The following is a 22967-nucleotide window of genomic DNA, read 5'->3' on the forward strand; positions in this document are numbered from 1 at the left end:
TGATAATGTAATTCAGAAATTAAAAATGTAAAAAAAAGTCTTTGACAATGTCATAGTGATATGTTTTCCCTCAGTACTGATTATAGTATTGAAGTTTTTGGGCAGCACCTGGTGCCAGCAGAAGCCTTAAGATAGCAGCCCCCATCCTAAGATTACATCCTTCATTTTCTCTCAGCCAAGAAATACTGCCGAGAAGACAGATGGTAAAGAATGCAAATGTTCAAGGGCAACATAAGGCATATTTATCATAATTCTCAAAAGTAAAGACCACATTTTTGAGAACTACCATATAAAGCACAGAAGACTGTACATTGGCTTACATATCAAAATGGGCAGAGTTAGTCCTTGACTTACAACAGTCCATTCAGTGACCATTGAAAGTTACAATGGCACTGAAAAAAAGTGACTTTGTATTTTTTGTACTTATGACCATTGCAGCATCCCTCGTGGTCATATGATCAAAATTTAGACACTTGCAACTAACTTATATTAATAACAGCTGCATGGTCCCAGGGTCATGTGATCACCTTTTGTGACCTTCTAACCAGCAAAGTCAGCAGGGAAGTTGGATCCACTTAACAACCGTGTTACTAACTCAACAACTGCAGTGATTCACTTAAAACTGCAGCATGAAAGATCATAAAATGGGGAAACATTCACTTAACAACTGTCTCACAGCAATATAAATTTTGTGCTCAATTGTGGTCATAAGTTGAGGACTGCCTGTACAAATTCAAGAAAATCTTGTATTCCAGACAAAGACAATTTTTTTAACATTATGAGCATCAGCAGCCAAAACCATCTCAAAGCATATCTTGCTATGAACAAAATCTTGCATTTTTCTCAATAAATTCCAAGTCAATCAAGAAACAAATTGTGTGACGTTCAACTCTTTTCACATATAAATACACAAAGGGGAAGGAAGAAATTAGCATCATGCTTGTTCTGGTTTCAGCATCCATAAATTCAAGTAAAAGACATGAAAGGCGCCTTTGAGTAAACAAATTATACATAGTAAGCTCTTTTCAAGTGAATATAGATTGACAAAAAGCAGAATCCTGAATCACTTGCGTGCTATATGAATCCACACCACTCTGTGAGTGTAGACTGCATTTCAGAGGTTTGTCTGATAACAGAGTTTTTCAGGGCAAGAGCAATCACATTTCTTCATATGTTCACTGAACAGCATATGCTACATGAAAAAATGGTAGGGAATTTAAAGCGGAGGCAGGCTCCCTTGACATCAACACTATGGTTGTATTAAGAGTGGCTTTTACACTTGTCTTTGCTCTGAACTGTCTAGGGCACAGTTCTGCACGATTCATCACCTTTTCTAAGCCTTTTATACTGTGGACTATTTCAGCAACATCAGAAGGAGTCAAAATAATGAAGAAAAAGTAAAACAGAAAATATCAACTCCTAAATTACACACAGGGAGAGAGAGATACATGCCATAGAACCATAGGGCTGAAAGGAACCTTGAAGATTTTCTAATCCAACCCCCTGCTCAAAGCAGCAGTCCTTATACTCTCCTAGACAAATGGCTGCCCAATCTTTTCTTGATAACCTCCAGTGATGGAGCAAGCTGTTCCATTGCTTAATAGTTTTACTGTCAGGAAACTCCTTCTTATTTCCAGGTTGGATCTCCCTCTGATAAGGTCCATCCATTGCTTCTTGTCCAAACCTTAGGTGCTATGGAGCAGCCTTTCAACAACTGGAAGACTGTTATACCTAGTTACTTTAGCTGTTCTTCATAGATTTAGCCTCCAGCTTTATTTTGGTGTAATCTCATTCTTCCAACTGATGGGCACTCAGATAGTATTGCAATTAAGATTATTATTTTGTGCAAATTTTCCTTTGATCATCTCTACATGCAAGATCACTTGCAAAGAAGCTCATTATGAGGGCAAATATTAGAAAGAGAGCAGACTGACTGATTTCTTGAGCTTCATTAATGCTGATGCCATACCATGGTAAAGAGCACTGAAGTGAAAGAGCCAATGCAGTAGTTTAAAAAGCCAGGAATATAAACACAGTAATACCGCACGTTTATTCAGTTTACTTCTTCATTGTATTATATTTGTGCTTTATTATGATTATTGTGATGATTTTTGTTGGAACTGCCCACATCCGTCGGGGCCTGAAGACCCATCTGTTCGAATTAGCTGGTCTGGCCTGATGGGGATTATGGGTTTTTTAATTGTTTTTAATCTGTATTACTGTTTTATTGGGCAAGGGTTTAATTCTTTTTAATTTTTGTATAGTGTTTTTTGTTTTTTATATGTGCCCTGTGAACCGCCCTGAGTCCTACCAAGGAGAAGGGCGGTATATAAATCAAATAAATAATAATAATAATAATAATGTTGACTTCGATGATAATTTAGGTCCTTTGCAATTCACAAGTTATATCCAGGACCTTTAGAAAAGAAAAAAGAAACTAAAACTCATACATGCCCTGTAAAAATTTAGGCAGGATTTATTACTTAAACCTCTAAAAATTCAAAACATTAGATACAATCAAGCAAGACTGATTATCATACATATATATATTCTTTTAAATATATTAGACGTAACTTGGAAATAATTTTATGTAAAATTATTTATATGCTGCCAATGTATAAAGAGAGAAACATTTCTTTCAAAGACAGCCATTATCTCTTGTCTGATCAAGTATTTTGGAATGAGATCATCCAGAGTTCTGGAGAAACTCCTTAGTTACTCCTTATAAATACACTTCCAACAAATATTAAAATCAGATTCCTAAGAAAAATTTCCCCTTTCTTGGATTACTGCAATTGTATTATATGGTATTGATTGTCAGTTGGCTTCCAAAAGTAATAAGCAGCTTATTATTACTTATATATGAGTAAGATTATGTAGGTTAAACATATTGAAACTTTGTGGCCCAACATCATGCTTCTCTTAAACTTCTATACAAGACATAACTTCCCATCTTACTCTTGCAGATTCATGACGGCCATTCATTGTTTGTGCTTTCCCAACCCCTAGAATTTCCAAGGCACTTCCCCTCACAATGAAGGGATTTAGGGTGAGGCAAACTTTTAAATGTAAAAGCACAACCAACATCACTATGTCATCTGGCATATTACAGGAGGTGCATCTGATCTTAGCAGAGATGAAAAGAAGGATCAGAAAGAGAGTGGAAGAATGAGTCTAAGGAATGTTTCTGTGGACCCACATTAGCAGATGTCCACTGACAATTAAAATCACTTCCAGATTCTTCTTCCTTCCTCCTCCATGAAAGAAATAATGGACAAAAGAGGTGGGGAATCTTGAAAGAAAAGTTGGGGGGGGGAGATAAGGTAAAAATGTCTAAGATTTCTGCTTATTTGAAAGATCATTCACAGGAAAGATATATTTCAGTTTGGAGGAGATGGATAAATTATATTCAGAACAAATATGGGACTAAAAAGTTCCATTTAGGTTATGAGTAGATTTTAGTGGGATATTGTTATTGGTACTTTGTTTGTAGTTATGTTAAAGGGGAGTTAAAGCACATTATGAATTTGGTTAATTGTATATTATGCATAATTTTTATTTAGAATATGATTATTGTAACTATAATCCTGTATTTAGCTCTGGGAAGTGGGGGGGAAGTGGGTGGGTTTGGGGTGGGAGGGATTTGGGGATATATTGTAAAATTTTGTTTTTGTAAAACTCTTTAATAAAAAAAATATCAACCTGTAGAAATATGTAGTTATCATGCTATCACCCAGAAACTAAAGGTTATATTATTTTATAGGCTTTAAACCCCAGATTAATTTATGATGAACAAGTATACAGGGCAGTTCACAACCAGTTACAACATAATTTATAAAAAAAAAAGTCAAATGTCATTTTTAACCCCTATAAGGTTGTATCGTTATTTAATTCTACATTTTTTGTAGGCTAAGAAGTATAAAATCTCAGCTATTTCTAAGAGCATAGTTGTCAAATGTGTCAAAAACCAAATCATGGAAACAAAAAACAATAATATCTCAAAACTATAATTTGTGATTTGCAAAATGGCAAGGAGAGGCTGTTTTCCACGTGCTTGTTGCTTTGGTATTTAGCAAATAGTTTTAAACTGTTAAGCTCAATATCCTTGCTGATTAAGGAAGTAATTGAAGGACCAGTAGTATGTCAAGGACTCTGTGATCTCAGAAAACTTTCTTTACCATTAGTGAAGCTCTTGCAAGGCAAGGAAGAGATGATAAGTTGTACCCCAGGCAGTAAAACTTGCCTGATTGAAGCATCATGGAAATAAGGAGCACACACATGCAGTCTTATCTCCTTTTTTTCTTAAGCTGGCAAGATGGTGGCACTGATAACAGCAGTACTGTCAGGGTGGGGCACTCATACTCGGCACAGCTGGACTGAAAGTTTTCTTAACTTTCCTGACATGTATCTTTGCTTTAAATCCTGGGCAAATATTGCTTTTTTTTCTTTGAATCATATTGCACATATAATTCAGTCACATTTATTTCATGCATTTACTGTGAAATAATATCTCAGTGGTTTGTGTGAAAGACCCAAATTAAAAAATTCAGGGTAAAAATGTAGTATTGGAGACAATTAAAACAGAATTATTTCCCCTCCAAATCCAGTTAATCAACAAGAATTTTTTTAAAAAAAATCAAATAAAAATTACACCATTTGGTGTAGTAGTTAAGATGCTGGCCTAGAAACCAGGAGACCAAGAGACTGTGAGTTCCATTCCTGCCTTAGCCACCCAACTTTGGGCCAGTCACTCTCTCTTATCCCAACCCACCTTACAAGTTTGTTGTTGTGGGGAAAAAAGAGGAGGAAGGAGTATTATGAATGTTTGCTGCTTTCAGTTATTTATAAAGTAATAAAGGCAAGATAAAAATCTAATAAGTAAGCATTTGCTTCTAAGCTTTTAACTTATGATGTACACCAGCATCAAGGGTGGTGCTGGGGAACAGATGAAAAAGCACGCCCTGCTCTCACATGCCTTTTAGAGGAGCTAGAGGCCATGTTAGAACAGGCCATCCCACATAACTCCCAGAGGGTCCAGAGGCCAGGTGAGAACATACCACATACAAAAAATGACATGGTGGTCACTTGTGACATGTATCTCATAGGATTACCATCACCATCCTAGAGGAAAAGATAGGATATAAATCTAATAACTACCTCTGGTTGGCCAATGGATTCCAATGGCTTTTTTCAGAAATAAATGTAAACAACTGCAATAAATTGCCACCCCCCAGGGGGCAAGGCAACAGCATCTGGGAAGGATGGTTTTTACAAAAGCATCCTTCAGCACAGGCATGTCAAACTGCCGGCCTGTGGGCCAGATGCGTATGCCGAAACCGTGTCCACCCCATTGCTGGCAATGGGGGAAAAGTCACAATACATCGCACGACGTCGTGTAATGTTGTGAGTTTGACATGTCTGCTTTAGCACATGGGTATCAAACTCGATCAAGTCATGTGACATATCATGATGTATCGTTTTTTTACTTTGTGGTGCTGGGGTGGGCATGGCCTGCGTGTGATGCATCCAGCCCGCGGACCGCCAGTTTAACACCCCTGCTCTAGCAGATACAGCAATTTTTCCTGATCATGTCCATGAGTGACAACCTAAAGCTAAGGCCCTAACCTTTGGGGGCTAAGTGTATTTGGCCCCCAAAGATTAGGGCCCTAGCTTTAGGCTATCACTTTTCGCTTTAGTTCAGCTGGACTATCATCAGACTGAAATATAATGCATGATAAACATTATTTTTAATGCCGTATTAGTCACTGCAAGCTTCTTTCTTCTTCTATCTCATGCAAAACCAAGACTTCAGCTGTCCAGAATAAATAAAGAGAAGACATAAAATATTTATCAATGAAGCCTTAGCAATATGAAAGGTTTAATCTCTGAAATGTTGCCTGGCCTGGGAGAGGCAAGGGATAGCGAAACCACCAGAAGGGCTTGTATTTTATAAAATCTATAATAGATAATGAAGAATAAGGACTTTTTTGCCTACTAGAAACTGCAATTGTAAGGGACTCTACACTAGTAAAAAGCTGTTAAGGAAATACAGTCCTGACTCAACTTCTTGAAATGTTGTTGAGTCAAGGATCGAGAAGCAAACAGCATTAATCTACTGAATGTATTTTATTTTTCAGTTGTTATAAAGAGCCAAAAATGGCACAGGACATGAATGCCCAGCAAATTCAAAAAGCAAGGTCAGCTATCCCTAAAAGAACTACAGTTGTATAAGCAACTGTGCCATTAATCTCGGTAATAACTCGTAGGGTTGTTTTTTAAAAACAAACAAACAAACAGTAAGATATAAAAAGTGCAAGAATATTCATTTCTTTATTTAGAAATAATAAAATAAGACATAATATATATATATAAAAATCTGTACAGTCCATGAATTGTGCAGTACATTAGGAAGACTTTGATACAAAAGGCTGCAAATAAGGAAATCATAAGGGAGAAGGATTGTCAAATGCCTATAGTTTTGTTCACCTTACAAACGGCTGCAGGACAGAAATCCTTTTATGAGAAGAAGAAAAAAAGGAGTCCTCTCAGGTTGCCCATGGGATGGCAACCATGCAGCCCTCTGCTACTTGAAAACAGTTAACAGCAGCCAACTTTTTTTTTTCAAAAGACGTTACAGTACTTCTCAGTTTTACCTTGTAATTCCCCCACACATACAAAAAAGGAAGTAAGAGGACAAAAATATCCACTTCAGAACCCTTTGTCTTTGCCAAAAGCATGTGCAAGACATTGAAGAGCAATGGTGATTTAACTATGTCTTAACCCCAACCAAAATACACAGAGTAAGCTTACTGATTTATTTATTTATTTCATCTTGCACACCGGACTACAGATGAGTAGCAACAGCTATTCATCCTCTCTCTCTCTCTCTCTTTCAAGCATGGCTTGCGTAAAACAGATCTGTATATGAAGGGCCCCCATTCAAGTAATTTTGGCTTTCCTTTTCAGGGAATAGGAAAATTACTGTTTGTCCCTGACCTCATGTTTGCAGCTTGGCGACTTGAGTGAGCAATTCACATTCTAGCAAAATCAGTAGGAAATTTCCCATCAGTGTAAGTGGTCAGTGATTGCATCACAGGTCCATAATATCTCCACTCTTTGAACAACTGCCCTTTATGATTAGGCATAATTACCCTTATTATAAAAATAACTCATTTGTGTATCTTCAGAAGGATCATGGGACCCAGATTACATCTCCTCAGGCATGCTTTTGTTTGGTTTATTTTAAAAATAATTATAGAGACATGTTAGGGCCATTAGGTACCATGATGTAAGAACTTTCTTTGGAGCAATTCCCCTCCCCCTCCCTTACACACACACACACACACACACACACACACAGAAGGAAAGACAAAGGGTTACTTGAAGAAAAAATATAATCCAAGAAAGAGTGCAACTGATTATTCACTCTCATCAAGTCTCCAGCAATCTGACATGAAAAAATGCCAAAAGCAAGGGGAAAAAAAACACAACAAAGTTAAACATCCATGCCTAAATAAATAACAAAAAACTCATTGCATTAGAAACCCCATAAGGCTTGCAAATATTTGCTAAAAACCATGCTAACCAGCAGCATCGTAGGTTCTAAATGATGCCAACTTGACCTTATCGCTTGTCATTTTTTTCTTTTTTCTTTAAAATGGACTTCTATTTACATTTGGCTTTAAATATGAAAAATACTTGATAAAATTTATAAAAATGTACATTTTTTGTTTTTAAAAATTTGAAAACATAAAACCCTGCATCTTGGAAATCTCAACTCTGCGACGGAAAAGAACATTATGGTTTTTAGAAAAATCCCTTTCTGAGTGTGTTTGTTTTAAAAATATATTCCACACTTTGTCAACCCACCTTTCCACTTAATGCCTCAAGTTCTGCAAGTGGGAACGTTGTGCATTTTGGAGTAGCTTCCTCCTCACTTTGTTTAACGTATTACTAAATACTCTTTGGTTTGCACTTTATTTTTCCTTTGCAAAAATATATCACAATAGCAGCACAAATCACCTTCAATTGCTTTTCATTTATTTCCCTGACTAGGCTACAGTCAGGTTGCCATGCAGATTTAACTCTCTCCATTAAGCGTTTCTGTTTTCTTAGAGTTAGCCTCAGTGTATGGTATAGAAACAATATTTGGATAAAGAGGAAAAGCAAAAACCAAACAAAATTGTCTATAGTTAACAATTTCTCAAGCTTCAAATCCATCTACTCTGCTTAAGTTCCATCCGCTTTGGGGAAATGCCACTGTATCCAGACAGAGCAATCGGGACACACAAACCTCACTGGAGTGTGTTTTAGTTGATAGTACTAGACCCAGAACAAGCTATTTTTAATGGCATACAGTGAGATTCAACACTGTAAAAGAATCTGGAGCATGATCCCTTCATGATACCCTTCTTCTCGACCTTTTGAAAGGACTCTAGGGGGGGGGGCAGATAAATAGGTACACTTGATCTTAGAGGCACAGATAAGTGTTACAGCATTCTTGACTCAAAAATACTATGAAAGTCATGGTTCAAAGGCTTTGGTAAAGCTACTTGCACCCACTGATCACCCTAAGACGTATCAGTCATTAAACCTCAAATGAGGGAAATCTTTTACAGTATTGTTCACTTCAAATGTATGTTCTCTTGCGTAGAAAATAACAGCAGAGTGTCATTCTCTGATCTCCTATTCTGGTAAGGAGAAGTTATGCCAAAAAACACACAAAACCACTGCACGGCGAACCTGGCATCAGATTATTCCATGTCCATTTCTTCTCTCTCTTGAGACCCTGTGGCAACTGTGTGCTCCCAGTACTTAAGCTAACCTAGATGAACAAATGCTTTGCCAATCTCTAACAAATGTAACTTAGGCCGAGCATAACCCTACCTTCAGTTACATGTAAGGGTTCATTTCCTCTAAATGCCAGTCTGCTATTATAGGCTTACATCCTAGACCTTACTTTGGAATGTATGCATGGCTTAACATGCAATTTTATGCCACAGTTTTCTGATGTTTAACAAACAAGAACAGGTGTTTGCTTCCCTTGACTCAACTTTTTCTTTAAAAAAAAAATCAGAAGCTTCTCTATCTACTACCTATAGCTAGATTTGTTACCTGTCACAATCAAGCAACTCTTGGTGGTGGTATTTCTCTGAAGCAGGGTAATGGAGAGGGGAAAAAAAAGACTTGTTAATTGTACTCTAAACTTGACTTTTGGAATAAGGTGCAGTAAAAAAAAATACACATGTGAAGTACTTGAAGGGGAGGAAAAAAAAGAGTCTGAAAGCAGCCTGTTCTATTTAAATAAGAAGTCCACTGTGCAAAAGTGTGCATCTTTTTTCTTTGGTATTCACTTAGGTAGTTTGGAAATCAAGACATATATTGGGTAAAATGAATCTCATGCCATTTCCAAGCACTATTTTTTTTAAAAAAATAACTTGCTATAGGCTACTACATGACCTTGTGTTACATAAGAATTTTCCTGTAACTGGATAGTCCGGAGAGAAATTGATTCTAGCTACTGGCCTCAACAGACAGATTTCCCAGTTCGTCAGTCACTTGATTGATGGACAGAGCTTTAAAATAAACAAATTCAAGACTGGGGCGGGGGTCTCCTCTTTTTTCTTTGTTTGAAAGGATATACATATATATATCATTACAGTTTGTGTTCAAGTAGTTAGCAGCAATTTTTAAGAGAAAAACAAACAAACAAGGCAAACGCTTGCCTTTGTTATGCCATTAAAAATGTTCTTGTTCCCAAGGGACAAGCATTTGGGGAGGAAAAACAATGGATAACAAAACAATAGAGCTCAACCAAAGCTTGCCTGCAAGTTCAAGTTTTGTAAAAAAATATATACATAATTTATTCTACAACATATGTGCCTTCTAGCAATCAATAGACATAGTGCTTCAGGTTCCAAGTTCACACTTTGCTGTACCTACTCTGAAGACAGCGCTTGAAAACCAGCTCAGGTTGACTCCTTAGGGCTGCTTGCCCATCTCTGTCCCACAGTACCATCAGCTGAAAACCTGTTTGCAGCCACTTCTCAATGCAGCGTGCCCGTTACGGCGAGATACATTTTAAACATTGCAGAAAGTATTCTCCCCCACCCCAGTCATATTTCAGATTCTCGCCTTAAAGGTCTTGGTTCTAGGGGCACACCTGCTTGGCTAAGATGGTCCATCTCTGGATGAGTATCCGTACTTGTGCTCTCAGGCACCCCATTGTCACTGTCCTCTTCCTCTTTACCCGCAAGGGCAACTTCATTCTCATAGCAAAATGAATTTGCATTCGAGAGGATATATTTTTTCTCAGCTAAGTCTCTGGCACTGCAAAGGGGCGTGTTCGGCACTTCGTATGTTTTGTGGAACCTCGAGTAATCCACTTTGTAATAGTTCTTTTCTTCAAACAGGACCGGCTCGTAGCGATGGCCCCACAGGATTTCATTTGATAGATATGAGCTACGGCACTGAGTGGTCATAGCTGTGGCTTCCACCATGCCTTCTAATATCACTACAATTTCAAAATCTGCATTGTCCATATCTTGCTTGCTTAAGTCATATAAAGGGCTCTCTTCATCTATTTCATGGACAATTGTAATGGGCGAGACCAAAAATATACGATCTATCCCGCTGTCAAACCCAACATTGATGTCTATTTGATCTAGAGGGATGTACTCTCCTTCAGTGGTGATTCGAGATTTGAGGAGCTGAGCTCTCACGTGCGCCTCCACCAAGTGGCTTTTGCGCAGGTTACCAACCCGCCACATCAAGCACAGTTTTCCATCTCTCATGGCGACGACTGCATTGTCACTGAAGATGAGAGTTTCATTTCTCTTTTTGGGTTTTGCCATCTTAGCCATGACAGCCCCAATGATGAAGGCATCAATGATGCAGCCAACTATTGATTGGAAAACCACCATGAAGACTGCAATAGGGCACTCATCTGTGACACACCTGAAGCCATAGCCGATTGTGGTCTGCGTTTCAATGGAGAACAGAAAGGCTGCAGTAAAGCTGCGCACCTCAGACACACAAGGTTTCTCCACTTCCTCTAGGTCCCCGTGCAATAAGGCAATCAACCAAAATACACAACCAAAGAAGAGCCAGGAGAGGATGAAAGCCAGACAAAAGATAAGCAGCATCCATCTCCAGCGGATGTCGACGCAAGTGGTAAAGATGTCTGCTAGGTATCGTTGACCTTTTTCACCCACATTAATGAACTGGACGTTGCAGTGGCCATCCTTCTTGACAAACCGGCTCCTGCATTGTTGCCTGGTGTGCACTTTGCTCTTCCCATTCCCAAAGCCGTTGGCCACTGCCATAGTTGCTAGCTTCATACCATCCTCTTCCGAGGAAACGATGCTGTAGCGGTTGGTTCGCACGCTGCCCATCGCTTCCGATGTGGACTCGGGTGCTTCTGCTTTAGAAAACAGTCTGAGTTTCTGCAGAACTCTTTGGAGAAACAGTTTTGAATGTTCTTGTGAACACACTCAGATGAAAAAAAATGAAGGAAAAGCTGAAGCCTCCGTCAACCCTTGACTATGCCAAGGAGAACCTTCTGATATTCAGAACTAATCATCTACCAGGAAGAGACATGACCTGTAATAAGAGGGGAAAAAGAATCAGCAAATGCTAGAAACATCTCTTCCTCTTTTTCTCCCCCTCTTTTTTTTATTCCTGGCATGCTCAATTTTGTTTAGTCAAGGAGCACATAATTTATTCATTGGTAACTTAGCATAGTTGCAGAATCAAACTCTCCTGAAAAAAGAAAATCATCATCAAATATCTTGAGTATAGTATCTACATCTTTGAAACATACACAGATCGAATTTTTATAGATATTTTTAAAGTACCATAATGGTATTATTCTAAAATTATATATGTCTGAGAAAGTGTTAGAGATGTCATCTAATTCCTGTTTGCAAAACAAGACAGCAAGCCTTTTGAAATCATTCAGCAGTGGGATTATTCTGATAGCATTTTGGCACTGGACGTTCAGCTTGTCAGATCTGGCTTAAGACTGCTAGAAACCTTTCAAGTCATATCAAAGGGAATTCTTTCTTAAAGACCAAATCTTACACTGTAACCCCATATCCCTTGCCAAGTTTTCTGCTTTCACACAAAGCTGAGATTTTGGAATAGAAAACTCTTTATTTTGATGCATTTTAAACAGGTTATGTTTCCTTTTAAAAGGTTTTTTTTCCTTAAAAAGTATTAGAAAGCAATAATTGAATATTATTTTTGTTATTTTCATGAAGTTCTGTTTCGATTGTGAAAGCAGTTTCATGGTAGCCATTTTAATGGAGTGAAAACTACAACATGTATTGGAAGTGCAGTAAAAAGTTAATGGAAACCTGAACAAGACCCAAGAGTAACTTTATGAAGGGAAGGTTATATCTTTTAATTGCTTGCATTTTTAAGCCAATGAGTATAACTGAATTAAGTATGTATTCTTTGCTGTTCATGCAAAGATAGATGGATAGATGGGGGGGAGGGGAGAGAGAGAAATTGGGATTAAGAGATGCAAAGCATTTAATGAGCAACGTAAAGAATAGTCCTGATTTTACCTTATTAGTGACATACAACAATTAAGGACTCTGATTGGGATCCCTATTCTAATCCAAGCCACTAGATATAACTAAGCAATTAGCAGCGAATCTGCATCACATTGCCTGTGTATTTAAAAAAAACACCTGCTTCTTCTTTGATGATGTATGCCTTTAATTCTTCCCAAGCAAGGCTGTTAATTAAAATATCCTTCAATCAAAACAGAATTCTACAAGACAAGTGTGCATTCTTGAACCTGAAGAGCAAAGGAGCTGTTTCCCCCCCCCCCAAAATGATTGAGAAATCATCAGTAACTAGCTGATCAGTATGCATACATTCATATACTATATATATTTAATAAGTATGCTTATTAAAGTATGCTTAGTAAGCAAGTCTGGTCACAACCTGTTTTACAACTATCATGAGTTACAATTGTAAGTATTATATAACTGAAGGACTACCTGTATTGAATACATTATATTCAAAAGTAAATTTCATTGTTTTCAATGAAATAGTGGATGGGTGTTCTTGACATCACATGTTGCAAACATAAAACTCATAATTTTAAGCATAGTTATTCAGAGGTAAATACCCACTGGGCATATCAGGACTCCTACATAGGCTTACTCAGAAGTAGAGTATTTCCAGTGCATGGGACTACAGCTTTCTAAATACTGAAACCACAACAAATTTTTCAGTTTTCTTCCTTAGTGAAATACATCCACTTCACACTTTCCATAAAAGTCGAGAGATTGAAAAATGCAGCAGGTGACAATGCATTAGTAGTGCTGCATCAATTTATTGTTTTTATTCTTTATTGCAGCCTCTTATTCAGAGCCCTCTGTCTATAATTATACAGAAGGCACCTTTGTAATGCGGTACCTGAGAAAGGAACACTGTGGAATTCCACAGAGAGAGACTTAAATGAAGAAAAAAAAATCACTGATTTAAAAGTGAAATATCAAAGCTTTTCCAACATGGAATAGTGGTTAAAGTGTTGTACTACAACTGGGAAGACCCAAGGTCCAGTCTAAGTTCGTTGTGAACCCTTTATAGGATGACCTTGAGCCAGTGACTTTCTCTCAGCCCAATCTATTCTAAAGAGTTGTTCTGGAGATGAAATGAAAGGAGATCTTCAAGTAAGCTGTTTTGAGCTCCTGAGGAAAGGCAGGATATCAAATAAATTACACAGAGTAACAATGTTTATCCCATACTTTTTAGTAATCTAGAACCTTAACAGGAGAAGGGAATTTTCTTAGATATTAATCTATACTTTGGACGTTATACAAACTTTTGTTTAATTTTCTGGATTCCACCTGCATATATTATGTACTTTAGAAATATTTCTTTCTAAATAGCTGAATGAGGAAAATATAAAGCAGAGGGATAGCAGAACTCTATCCTTGGTTTTTGATTAGTAACTTCTTGAAATGTGACATCTGCAAGCTTTTTCCTTCGTTATCTTCTGACAACTTCCAATAACCCACGGTTTCTCAAATGCACATTAGTTTTCAGTTTGTAAAATAGAGACAGAGTGGGACAGAAGAATCCTTGGATTTGAAGGGGAAAAATTGCATGGGACACAGGCTGTCTATATAAGATTTTACAAAGCCAAATTGATCTATGGGCATTTGATCAAATCCAAATTCAAATCATTGTGAGCATTATATATTTGGAAGCAAAGCCTCCACAGAGGTCAGATAAAGTGACCCTTAAAGAAAAAAAACCCTGGACTATAACACTCTATAATGCTCTGAGACCTCATCTAGAATTTTGGAAAATAAAGGCTTGGCACATCACAGTTTATTACAGTCTTGGTTATCCTCTTTCAACAATTTACATTCCTTTAAGAAGCAAGAAAAAGGCACGGGGTCAGAGGTTAACAATTACATTCAATCTCCAGATAAGGAGAGAAGCATATTAGGAATTTGTCTTCTAATACCAATCCAAGCAGAATCAGGCTCTGGAAATATTTAGAAGATACATTTTTGCAGATACACCACATATATACAAGCGAACTCCTTCAATGTCATATGTAGCAATCCTCTTCCAAATGCATAAAATGGGTATAAAATTTGATGGAAAATACTCTGCAAAGTGCTTTATAACAGAATAGTCATTTCTTAGTGCAGACACATTTCTTCCCCTCTCTCTTCTATCACAGATGCATACTCCTTTCAGCCATGTAGCCACATTAGCCCTGTTAGCCAAAATAGGTATCAAGCATCATGCCTGACAGTGCATTTTCCTCATATAGCTGCAAATATTTACCAAGACACATGTCATCAGAAATCTTGAGAACACTGAAAGCTCGTGTGTCCCTCAAGCCCACCTGTCTCTCTTTTGTCCTGCCCCCCCCACCACACATCCCACACTCCACCTGGAGAAAACATCAACTGAATTGTGAGTCTACATGCTGCAGAACTACACCAGAGAGATGGTTCTTTCACATCCCAAGAATAAAAAAAAATGTCTGGGACTAGCCTCATGGATCAGCTCGGTGCCTTTTCTTAAGCTCTTTTACAGCTTTAGAAAAGGAAAGCAATTCTTTTGTTTAACCCCCCCCCACTTCAAGACTTTGGAAGTAGGTGTTGACAGCTGGAGAGCATCAAGAAAAAGGGGTACAGCTGAAGGGTTCTGAATCTAAATCAACTATACAGAAGCAGCTTTGGAGCAAAAAACACACAGAGAGGCTGATGAGAGATTTTAGTTGCTAAAAGGACTGGGGGGGGGGGGAGGGAAGTGGAAGGAGAAACAGTTAATGAGCATATAGCAGTTCCCAGTTGCCAGCATTCACCTCTACTGAGGCTGTTCAAGGCACACATGTTGCTAAGTGAAGCTAACTGCTCCTTGCCTGTGCCTTGAGTAAACAGAATGGCTGTGAACGAGAGTTCAAATCAACCCTCTTTTTCTTCTTCTAAGTCTGCCAGACTCTTTGGAGTCTCCCAGTACTCACTGCCTCTTCATCCCATCTCCACTCTATGTTTTTTTTCTCCTAATGACATAATCAAAGCATTTTAAAAACAAAAATGCCAGCAATGTTGGCAAGAGATAAGATGGCCACACACCTTGCCAGCTTGCTTGCAGAAGATGAGAAGGTATTTCCAGAGGATGACGAAGTATTTACAAACAACAGCATCACCAATAAGCCACTTTTGTAGATGAAAATATATGAAAAGGACTGAATCTGGTATACAGCACATGCAGGCAGCTATATACACATATGCCCAGAGAGAGGTTGACCCAGCACAATGGGGAAAACAGAAATACAGGATAGATAAGAGATTTGAATTGCTCACTGTAGTTACAAGCTGCTTGAAGCTGATGCCAACTAAACCTTCCAAGAATAGAACTATTTTCAGCTGACAAAATCTGTAACGGGCTATATAGCATAACAAAAATTATTTCATCTAAATGGGGAAAAAGAATCCTAATGAATCAAGTTAACGAGATGCAATCTCTCCCAAGCTGTAAAACTCTCAGCTGTTTTTTTTTTTGCTTCCAGTTCTTGGCACCTATAATAATATCTCTTTCTTTCCCCCCCTCCCTCTCAATCTCCCTCTCAAAAAAAGGGAAAAACTCACTCAAGGCTTTCGGTGCATGCTGAACAAGAACAGTCAACATGTGATTTTTAGGTTGTTGTGAAAGATAGAGAGAACTGGTCAAACCTAAGGGCTTAGATGCTATGACCTTTTCCTGAGTCACAGCAGTTTTTTGTGTTTTTTTTTGTAACCACGGGCAAAAAAAAGAAAGAAAAGAAAATAGCAAAAATAAGACAGCCCCTTAATAACTAGCAGCTTTCTTTGCTAACTTCTATGCAGAGCAGCACCGCAAAGTCGGCTTCGTGCAGTGAAACCTAAGAGCACAAATCACCCCGATTATGAACGAAACTACCTGGGACTATTTTCCCAATTATCCCGAGGAGCAATTCAAGCAGCCGCTCAAAAGGGAAGAGGCGCCAGTGAAAAACTTGCCCTGCTTCTAATCAGTCACAAACTCTTGTTGTTGTTGTTGTTGTTTTTTCCCCCTCCCCGACACTCACAAATACTGTCGTCGGGTTGGAAATTCTGCAACGACTATCAATAGTCCCAAAGTATTTGCCCCGGCTTTCGAGGTTCTATTTCTTTCTGCTTTAGGAAAAGGATGAGGGTGTTTTGCAGAAAAGAATATCTTCCTTACCTGCGGATGAGTGAGAAGCTACGCAATGAATGACTATTATGAAGGAGAGCGTAAGATCCAGACAAGCATGCCGAAGGTCCGCTTCCTAGGCTGCAGCAACCCTGGCAAATGAAACAACTGAATAAGCTACTGCACGAAGGACCCATGTGATTTTTAATACCGGCTCACGTGTCTCCACCCACCCGGACCTCTTGAAACCAATGAGAATCGCGGGGCTGGCTCGCGGAGCCTGAGGCTTGACTTGCAGCGACTCCGCCGAGGGAGTCTCGCCGAGGGAAGCGAGAGGGATGGAGCGGGAAGGGCGGGAGGAGAACGACGGTGGTTAAAAGAGGGAAAAAAAGGTGCCGTTGACTCTGGGCAGCTCTCCGCTTCCTTCAGCCGCGCCGAAGACTTCGCGGGAACCCGCCGCAACTCTCCAAGAACGCAAAGGGGGGGGAGGGGGTTGCGCCGACCGCCAAGTATACGGAACGAGGCTGCGGTTTATCTGCGCCGCCGGGTTGCGGTGCGGAAAGGGGAAAATAAAATGGGTACCTTAACGCAGGGGTCTTCAAACTTGGCCCTTTTTATGACTTGTGGACTTCAACTCCCAGAATTCCTCAGCCAGGCACGCTGGCTGAGGAATTCTGGGAATTGTAGTCCACAAGTCATAAAAAGGGCCAAGTCTGAAGACCCCCCTGCCTTAACACCTCGGGAACCAGGCTCCGCCTCGTCCCCGGTATTTCTGAGGCTTGAAATCCTGCGATTGCTACCCTGGGACGGCTTTTGCGAAGCAGATGTCGGGGAACGTGAGGCGAGGGGAGGGAAGCCTGTCCGCGTGCTGCTTATTCGCTCAGGTCCCGCCATCTGCGGGAAGGAAAGGTGGCTCTGACGGGGCGGGAGTCGGAGGACCAGCATCAAGAGAAGAAATGGAGGAGGAGGGGAGGGGATTTTGTGTGGAGTAGGCAGAAGGAGGGGAAAAAAAACCCAACGTAGGCTCGGTTTATTTATTCAGCCACCGTCCTCCGTGGACGGCCAGGGGCTCCACCCAACGAAACTGGACGGAGGGGGTCACCAATTGTACACCGAAGAACGGAGGAGAGGATTGAGGGATTGCGATGAGGCGGATGTGGTGGGAAGAAGAGTTGTGTGAAGGGCCGGGCGTGAAAAAAGAGGCCTGCCGGGGATCCACAGGTTGACCCTGCGAGGAGTTTGTGCCTAGACTCGTAAAAGAAGCTTCCACAATAATATATAGCAGGTGCAAACTGCCGTAGAGTAATGTAACGGTAGGGGAAAAAAATAGCATCCTGTTGAAATTGAATTTGCTAAAAAAAAGGCTTAGTATTCAGCATGGGATGGCAAGATGAGGTGGTGAACCGGAAATAAAGGAACGAATCCAATTAGGAAGAGAGCTTAGGGAAAATGGTTGGGGGGCAGGTTAAGCTTTCTAAAGGAGGGGGATTGAGAAGGTGATTGAAAAGGTGATTGGCCAAAAAAAAAGGATCTTGAGGGAAGCAATAAAAACCGAAGCTGAAAACGGAGCAGAGAAAGTTGGAAGAAGCGAAGATGAAATGGTGTTGTGGGAGTTCAAAAGATACACATTTAGCAGATTTCGACTTTCAAAAGACGCGAGCCGGCTTTGCTTTTTGCAGCTTGTAGGCAAGAAAATTATGTACGCTCTTTTTACCGCCGTCAAATTATGAATGGGGTCATTTCAGTTGATTACGGCTCATTTCGTGCCACCATTACGTGCTGAAAGTGTCGACTTTTAGCGACGGCATATTCTCCGTGCCCGAGTTAGCGTACAAATATAATCGTTCTCATCAAAAGTTATCTGGGACTAAAGGGAGTCGTTCGCCAGTTAAAATTCTCCGCCGCTTAAAAAAAAAAAAAGCGTTCTCTGTACGAAATCGCAACTCTCCGCCACTCAAATCAGCCTTCGCTGTATGAAATCACAACTCTCCGCCACTTAAATCAGTGTTTGTGTACACTGTACAGTATAAAGTCACACGCGTCTGCCTTCAGACCGGTGGCTGCTGTTCGAAAACACACCTCCCCGCCAACTTAATCAGTGAACGTCTACTCTAAAATAATCTCTCAAGCGGGGGGGGGGGGAGAAACTGCCCCATAAAGTTCTCAAATCACTCAACTCCGAGACGGCGAGCCCTCACCTCTGATTATGGTGTCTATTGGCCTATTCATCCCGCCCCTCTGCCTCAAGGACCAATCAGGAGGCAGCAGGGGAGCGGCTTTAACCCTCCTCCTCTTCCCTGCGGAATTTATTGCCGGCCCGCTGAAGCTCCCTCGAAATGCCGGGTCTGATGGGATCATTTTGATTCCTGGAGAACGGAGCGTAGCTGGGACTTTCCTAGTCTGTGGGGAAAGTCGGAGATGAAGGGCAGTAATGTAGGTAGAGAGGAGAGATGGTTGAAGCAAGGAGGGCATTGCTTGGGAAATGAAAAAAAAAATGAAACGGTTGTTTAATTTTAATCAGCCAGCCAGTTGCTGAGGTTTAGGCCTGTTTGGCCTTAAGAGAAGGGAGCAAGAAAAAAAAAAGCATCTATATATGAGCAGTTCAAATTGCTATTTTGTAATTAGAGCCCCTAAAAATCATCTGCAGATAAGCAGGCCAATGAAAGGCATTATTGAAAAGAATTCAAAATTCCTGTGTGTGCTTCTTGTAAAAAAATTTTTTTTGTATAACACCTAATATGCCCTTGATTGCATATTACAAAGGGTAATAAAACTGAGGGCAAAGTTACCTATGATTTTACATAACGGTTTGGAGGGAGGGATTTAAAGTTGCCCCTTTTAACTTGAAAGGGAAACAAAACACTGATGAATAAAAAAGGATAAACCGTTATTTCTCCTCCTGCTCTTCCAGGTAAAATGGTAAAATGAGGACCCAGATTGTTGGGGGCAATAAGCTGACTGTGTAATAATGCCGCTTGGGGCGGGGCAAAAGCCCTAATAAGCAGGCATATACATAGAATGAAGGCTATTGCTAAGCACATTGGTTTGTGCTTAAATTGTAAGCCGCCCTGAGTCTTTGGAGAAGGGCGGGATATAAATGGGATTAAAATAAATAAATAAATAAATAAATAAACCCCATCCTTCCTCCAAAACAGAAAGAGCCTTGAATTCTAATGTTTCTCAAGGCAGAGCATGCATACAGTATATGCAAGAAAAGAGAGTGGATAGACATTCTCTCTGGCACCCCAACAGTGAATTACTTTGAGACTACAATATGGTGCTGATTCAGGGCACAACCTGAGCAGTCCCTGCCTGTTTAATCAAGCAGACAAGAATAACTAGTCTCCCTTCTGTCTGTATGTGGTTTGGTGAGGCTGATGTCCAGTTCTCCACACTCTCCGATGGGAGAAGGCAAGAGAATAGGAAAAAATCATGTTTCAAAGAAACTGCCTGCAGTTCACCTAAAGGCCCGCATTTGTAGTGCTGGGTAAGAAGCTCCATTATTGTACTAGCCCCCCAAAAATTCAGGTGGATGGTCTTGTGTTTTTAACACAAGGAGCCCAGTAAAGAGCATAGCTCAGAAACCGACTGAGCAGAAGCAAGTATTCAGGCTGTCTCAGCAGACCAGTCTACCCAGGGAACCTGCTGCTAACTTGATTGAACGCATTTCAGACTTTCTGCAAAAAGAGCTGGTCAATTCACAACAGTACAGTTAGCACTGGTTTTTTTTTCCTTATCCGTTCAATCCTCCTGCTTTGTTTTCTCTGGGCAAGGAAAGCTGCGTAAATGATGGTACCAATTATCTCCATTGGCTCACTTGCCTCAGCCCTGCTGAATGCGTTCTCTTTGTATATTTTTTTTTCCAAGCAGGAGGAAGTGGAAGTGAGTAAAAGTTTCCCAAACTTAGAGGAATAACAGCCAAGTGCTTGACTGATCACATAATCCTCTCTTAGCCTCCCCCCCTTTTCAAAATTGGTTCTGTTGTGTGTACAACATGCTGGGCTAAAATAATTAATTTGTGGCTCAGCCTAAGGGACTTGAGTTCATTCAGTAAGCTTTGGATAGCATACTAAGTGGTTACAGCCTCTAGAAAGTGTTGAGAAGTAAGCTGAGCAAGAAAGATCATTAAGCAGAACCATTTTCTTTCCTTTTTTTAAGGTGGCAATGAGTCTTCCATTAGTGGAGTAGTCCTGAAGGGGGAGGACTCCAAATGCCAGGAAGACTACTTCCTCTGGCCTATAGTATGTCAAACTTATGCCTAGAGAAAAATGCAAAGCAAGAGGATGGGGATTGGGGCCTAATCTTACCTGCTAGGTTGGATGAGCAAATGAGAGATGGATAGGCTTCTCTGGCCCAAAGGATAAGGCCTAACAGCTAGAGAAATTGACAGAAAACAGTTGGATGAATTGATGGAGTCATCAGCAAGTTTATCTGACTCAGCACCTGGGCTGGAATAAGATTTCTTCCTTTTAAAAACATTTTACAGTCAGATTTTCATTTTGGATATACATTATTGGCCCATTGTCCTCCAGAAGTACGTATCAAAATTTAGTACCAGTATGTGTGTGCTGGGACAGGTAAGTGTGTATGTGTTCTCTCCTCTCCAAACCATAGTTCACTGTCTTCACAGACATTGTGAATACAATTTAACTGCCTCAACTCACCAATGGGCTGTTCTTCCTTTAAACCTAAAGCAGCAGCATTAAGTACAGGTAGTCCTCAACTTATGATCACAATTGAACCCCAAATTTCCACTCCTAAGCAAGGTTAACTCAGGGTTTTGCCCTATATTATGACTTTTTTGCCACAGTTGTAAAGTGAATCACTGCAGTTGTTTAGTGAATCATGCCATCATTGAGCGAATCTGACTTCCCACATTGACTTTACTTGTCAGAAGGCAACAGGGAAAGTTACAAATGGTGATCACGTGGCCCCAGAACAGTGCAACTTGTCATAAAAACAGGCCAGTTGCCAAGCGCCCGAATTTTGAACACATGATCCTGGGGATGCTGTAATGGTTTGTAAGTGTGGAAACTGGTCATAAGGTACTATTTTTAGTGCCTTTATAACTTTGAAGGGTCACTAAATGAACTTGAGGACCTGTTTACTTTTCTTCATCTTTGTTTGACATTAATGTGAAAGATACTAGCCTTTACATGGAAAAGTTTTCATTATGTAATATTACTCAGTTTTGTCCAATACCCTGTCAAGACAGAGTGGCTTTGTGTTCAGAGTTCTTAGTTCTTCGAGCGTTGCCATCTTTGGTCATGTATTGGTTTGTACTGCCTCAGACAGAGCCAGTGTGTAATCTGAGGGTTCTTCTGGACTTGCAACTCCTCAAGGAGTAGGTGTACAGTCATGGCCAGGAGGGCCTTTGCACAACAGCGAGGTTGTCTGCCAGTTGTGCTCTTTCCTGGACCAACATGTGATCACCTTTTTCGACTTCTGACAACAAAATCTACAAGGAAATCAGATTCACTTAACAACTGTGTTACTAACTTAACAGCTATAATGATTCACTTAACCACCTACTCTTTGAGGAGTTGCAAGTCCAGAAGAACCCTCAGATTACACACTGGCTCTGTCTGAGGCAGTACAACCCAAAACATGACCAAAGATGGTAATGCTTGAAGAACTAAAAACTCTGAACACACAACCACTCTGTCTGGGAAAGTTGGAAAGATTGGGCTCAATTGTGGTTATAAGTTGAGGACTACCTATACTGTTTTATACATTTTAATTTAAAACTCTGACATCAGGAGACTTCATTTGCCTGACTTTGTCATTTGCTTGTCATTACCTGGCAACATTTGGAGCACCTTCCTGTCAGCATGCCTCAGGAATCATTGCTCAAAAGATGGCTCTGCAGCTATTCCCTCTTTCTCTCTTAATCAGATATCTTATAGTAAGAAAACCATAGAGTTGTGAGGGGAAAAATGGATAGTTAGAAAAATAAGTCATCATCCAGAGCTTCCAAAAATTGAATAAGGTAAAGCAATTGCATAATAAAAGCCTTATTGGAAGCAACCTTTAGGTTACAGATGAAATCTTATTGGCATATTTTTTTAGGGGGGAAAAAGCCATAAGAAAAATGTGGCACACACCCAAAAATGCACTCTAAATCAACAAGTTATTTCAATGGATAATGTGTTTTATGTAATTTGGCTTAAAACACTAAGCATCAGATGAAACCCCACTTAGTTGTAGGAGAACTATTTAATTACCTTTTCATTATGAAGCATATCTTTCACAAACAGTGTTGTTCTGTGAATTACTAATTGGATTATTGT

At 39.9% G+C, this 22967-nt stretch overlaps 1 protein-coding gene across 2 annotated transcripts; it reads right to left on the bottom strand.

Annotated features, from left to right (window-relative positions):
* Positions 1-6334: 6334 nt before the first annotated feature.
* On the bottom strand, positions 6335-16839 carry KCNJ2 (potassium inwardly rectifying channel subfamily J member 2). 2 transcript variants are annotated; one of them, XM_083355004.1, is made up of 2 exons: positions 16729-16839; positions 6335-11601 (listed from the first exon to the last, which is right to left on the bottom strand). In XM_083355004.1, exon 2 carries the CDS (start codon positions 11391-11393, stop codon positions 10116-10118), a length of 1278 nt encoding a protein of 425 aa, XP_083211130.1. In that variant the 5' UTR covers positions 11394-11601; positions 16729-16839; the 3' UTR covers positions 6335-10115. The 2 variants fall into 2 exon arrangements, with proteins under 2 accessions (XP_083211130.1, XP_083211131.1); XM_083355005.1 differs by lacking the exon at positions 16729-16839 and adding an exon at positions 15618-15787.
* Positions 16840-22967: the final 6128 nt, after the last annotated feature.

The sequence above is a fragment of the Vipera ursinii genome (genome assembly GCF_947247035.1).
Source record: "Vipera ursinii genome assembly, chromosome: 2".
Taxonomy (NCBI): Eukaryota; Metazoa; Chordata; class Lepidosauria; order Squamata; family Viperidae; genus Vipera; species Vipera ursinii.

Bases quoted from the DNA above. Each gene is read 5' to 3' on its own strand.
- KCNJ2 (XM_083355004.1), bottom strand. From the start codon at position 11,393: ATGGGCAGCGTGCGAACCAACCGCTACAGCATCGTTTCCTCGGAAGAG.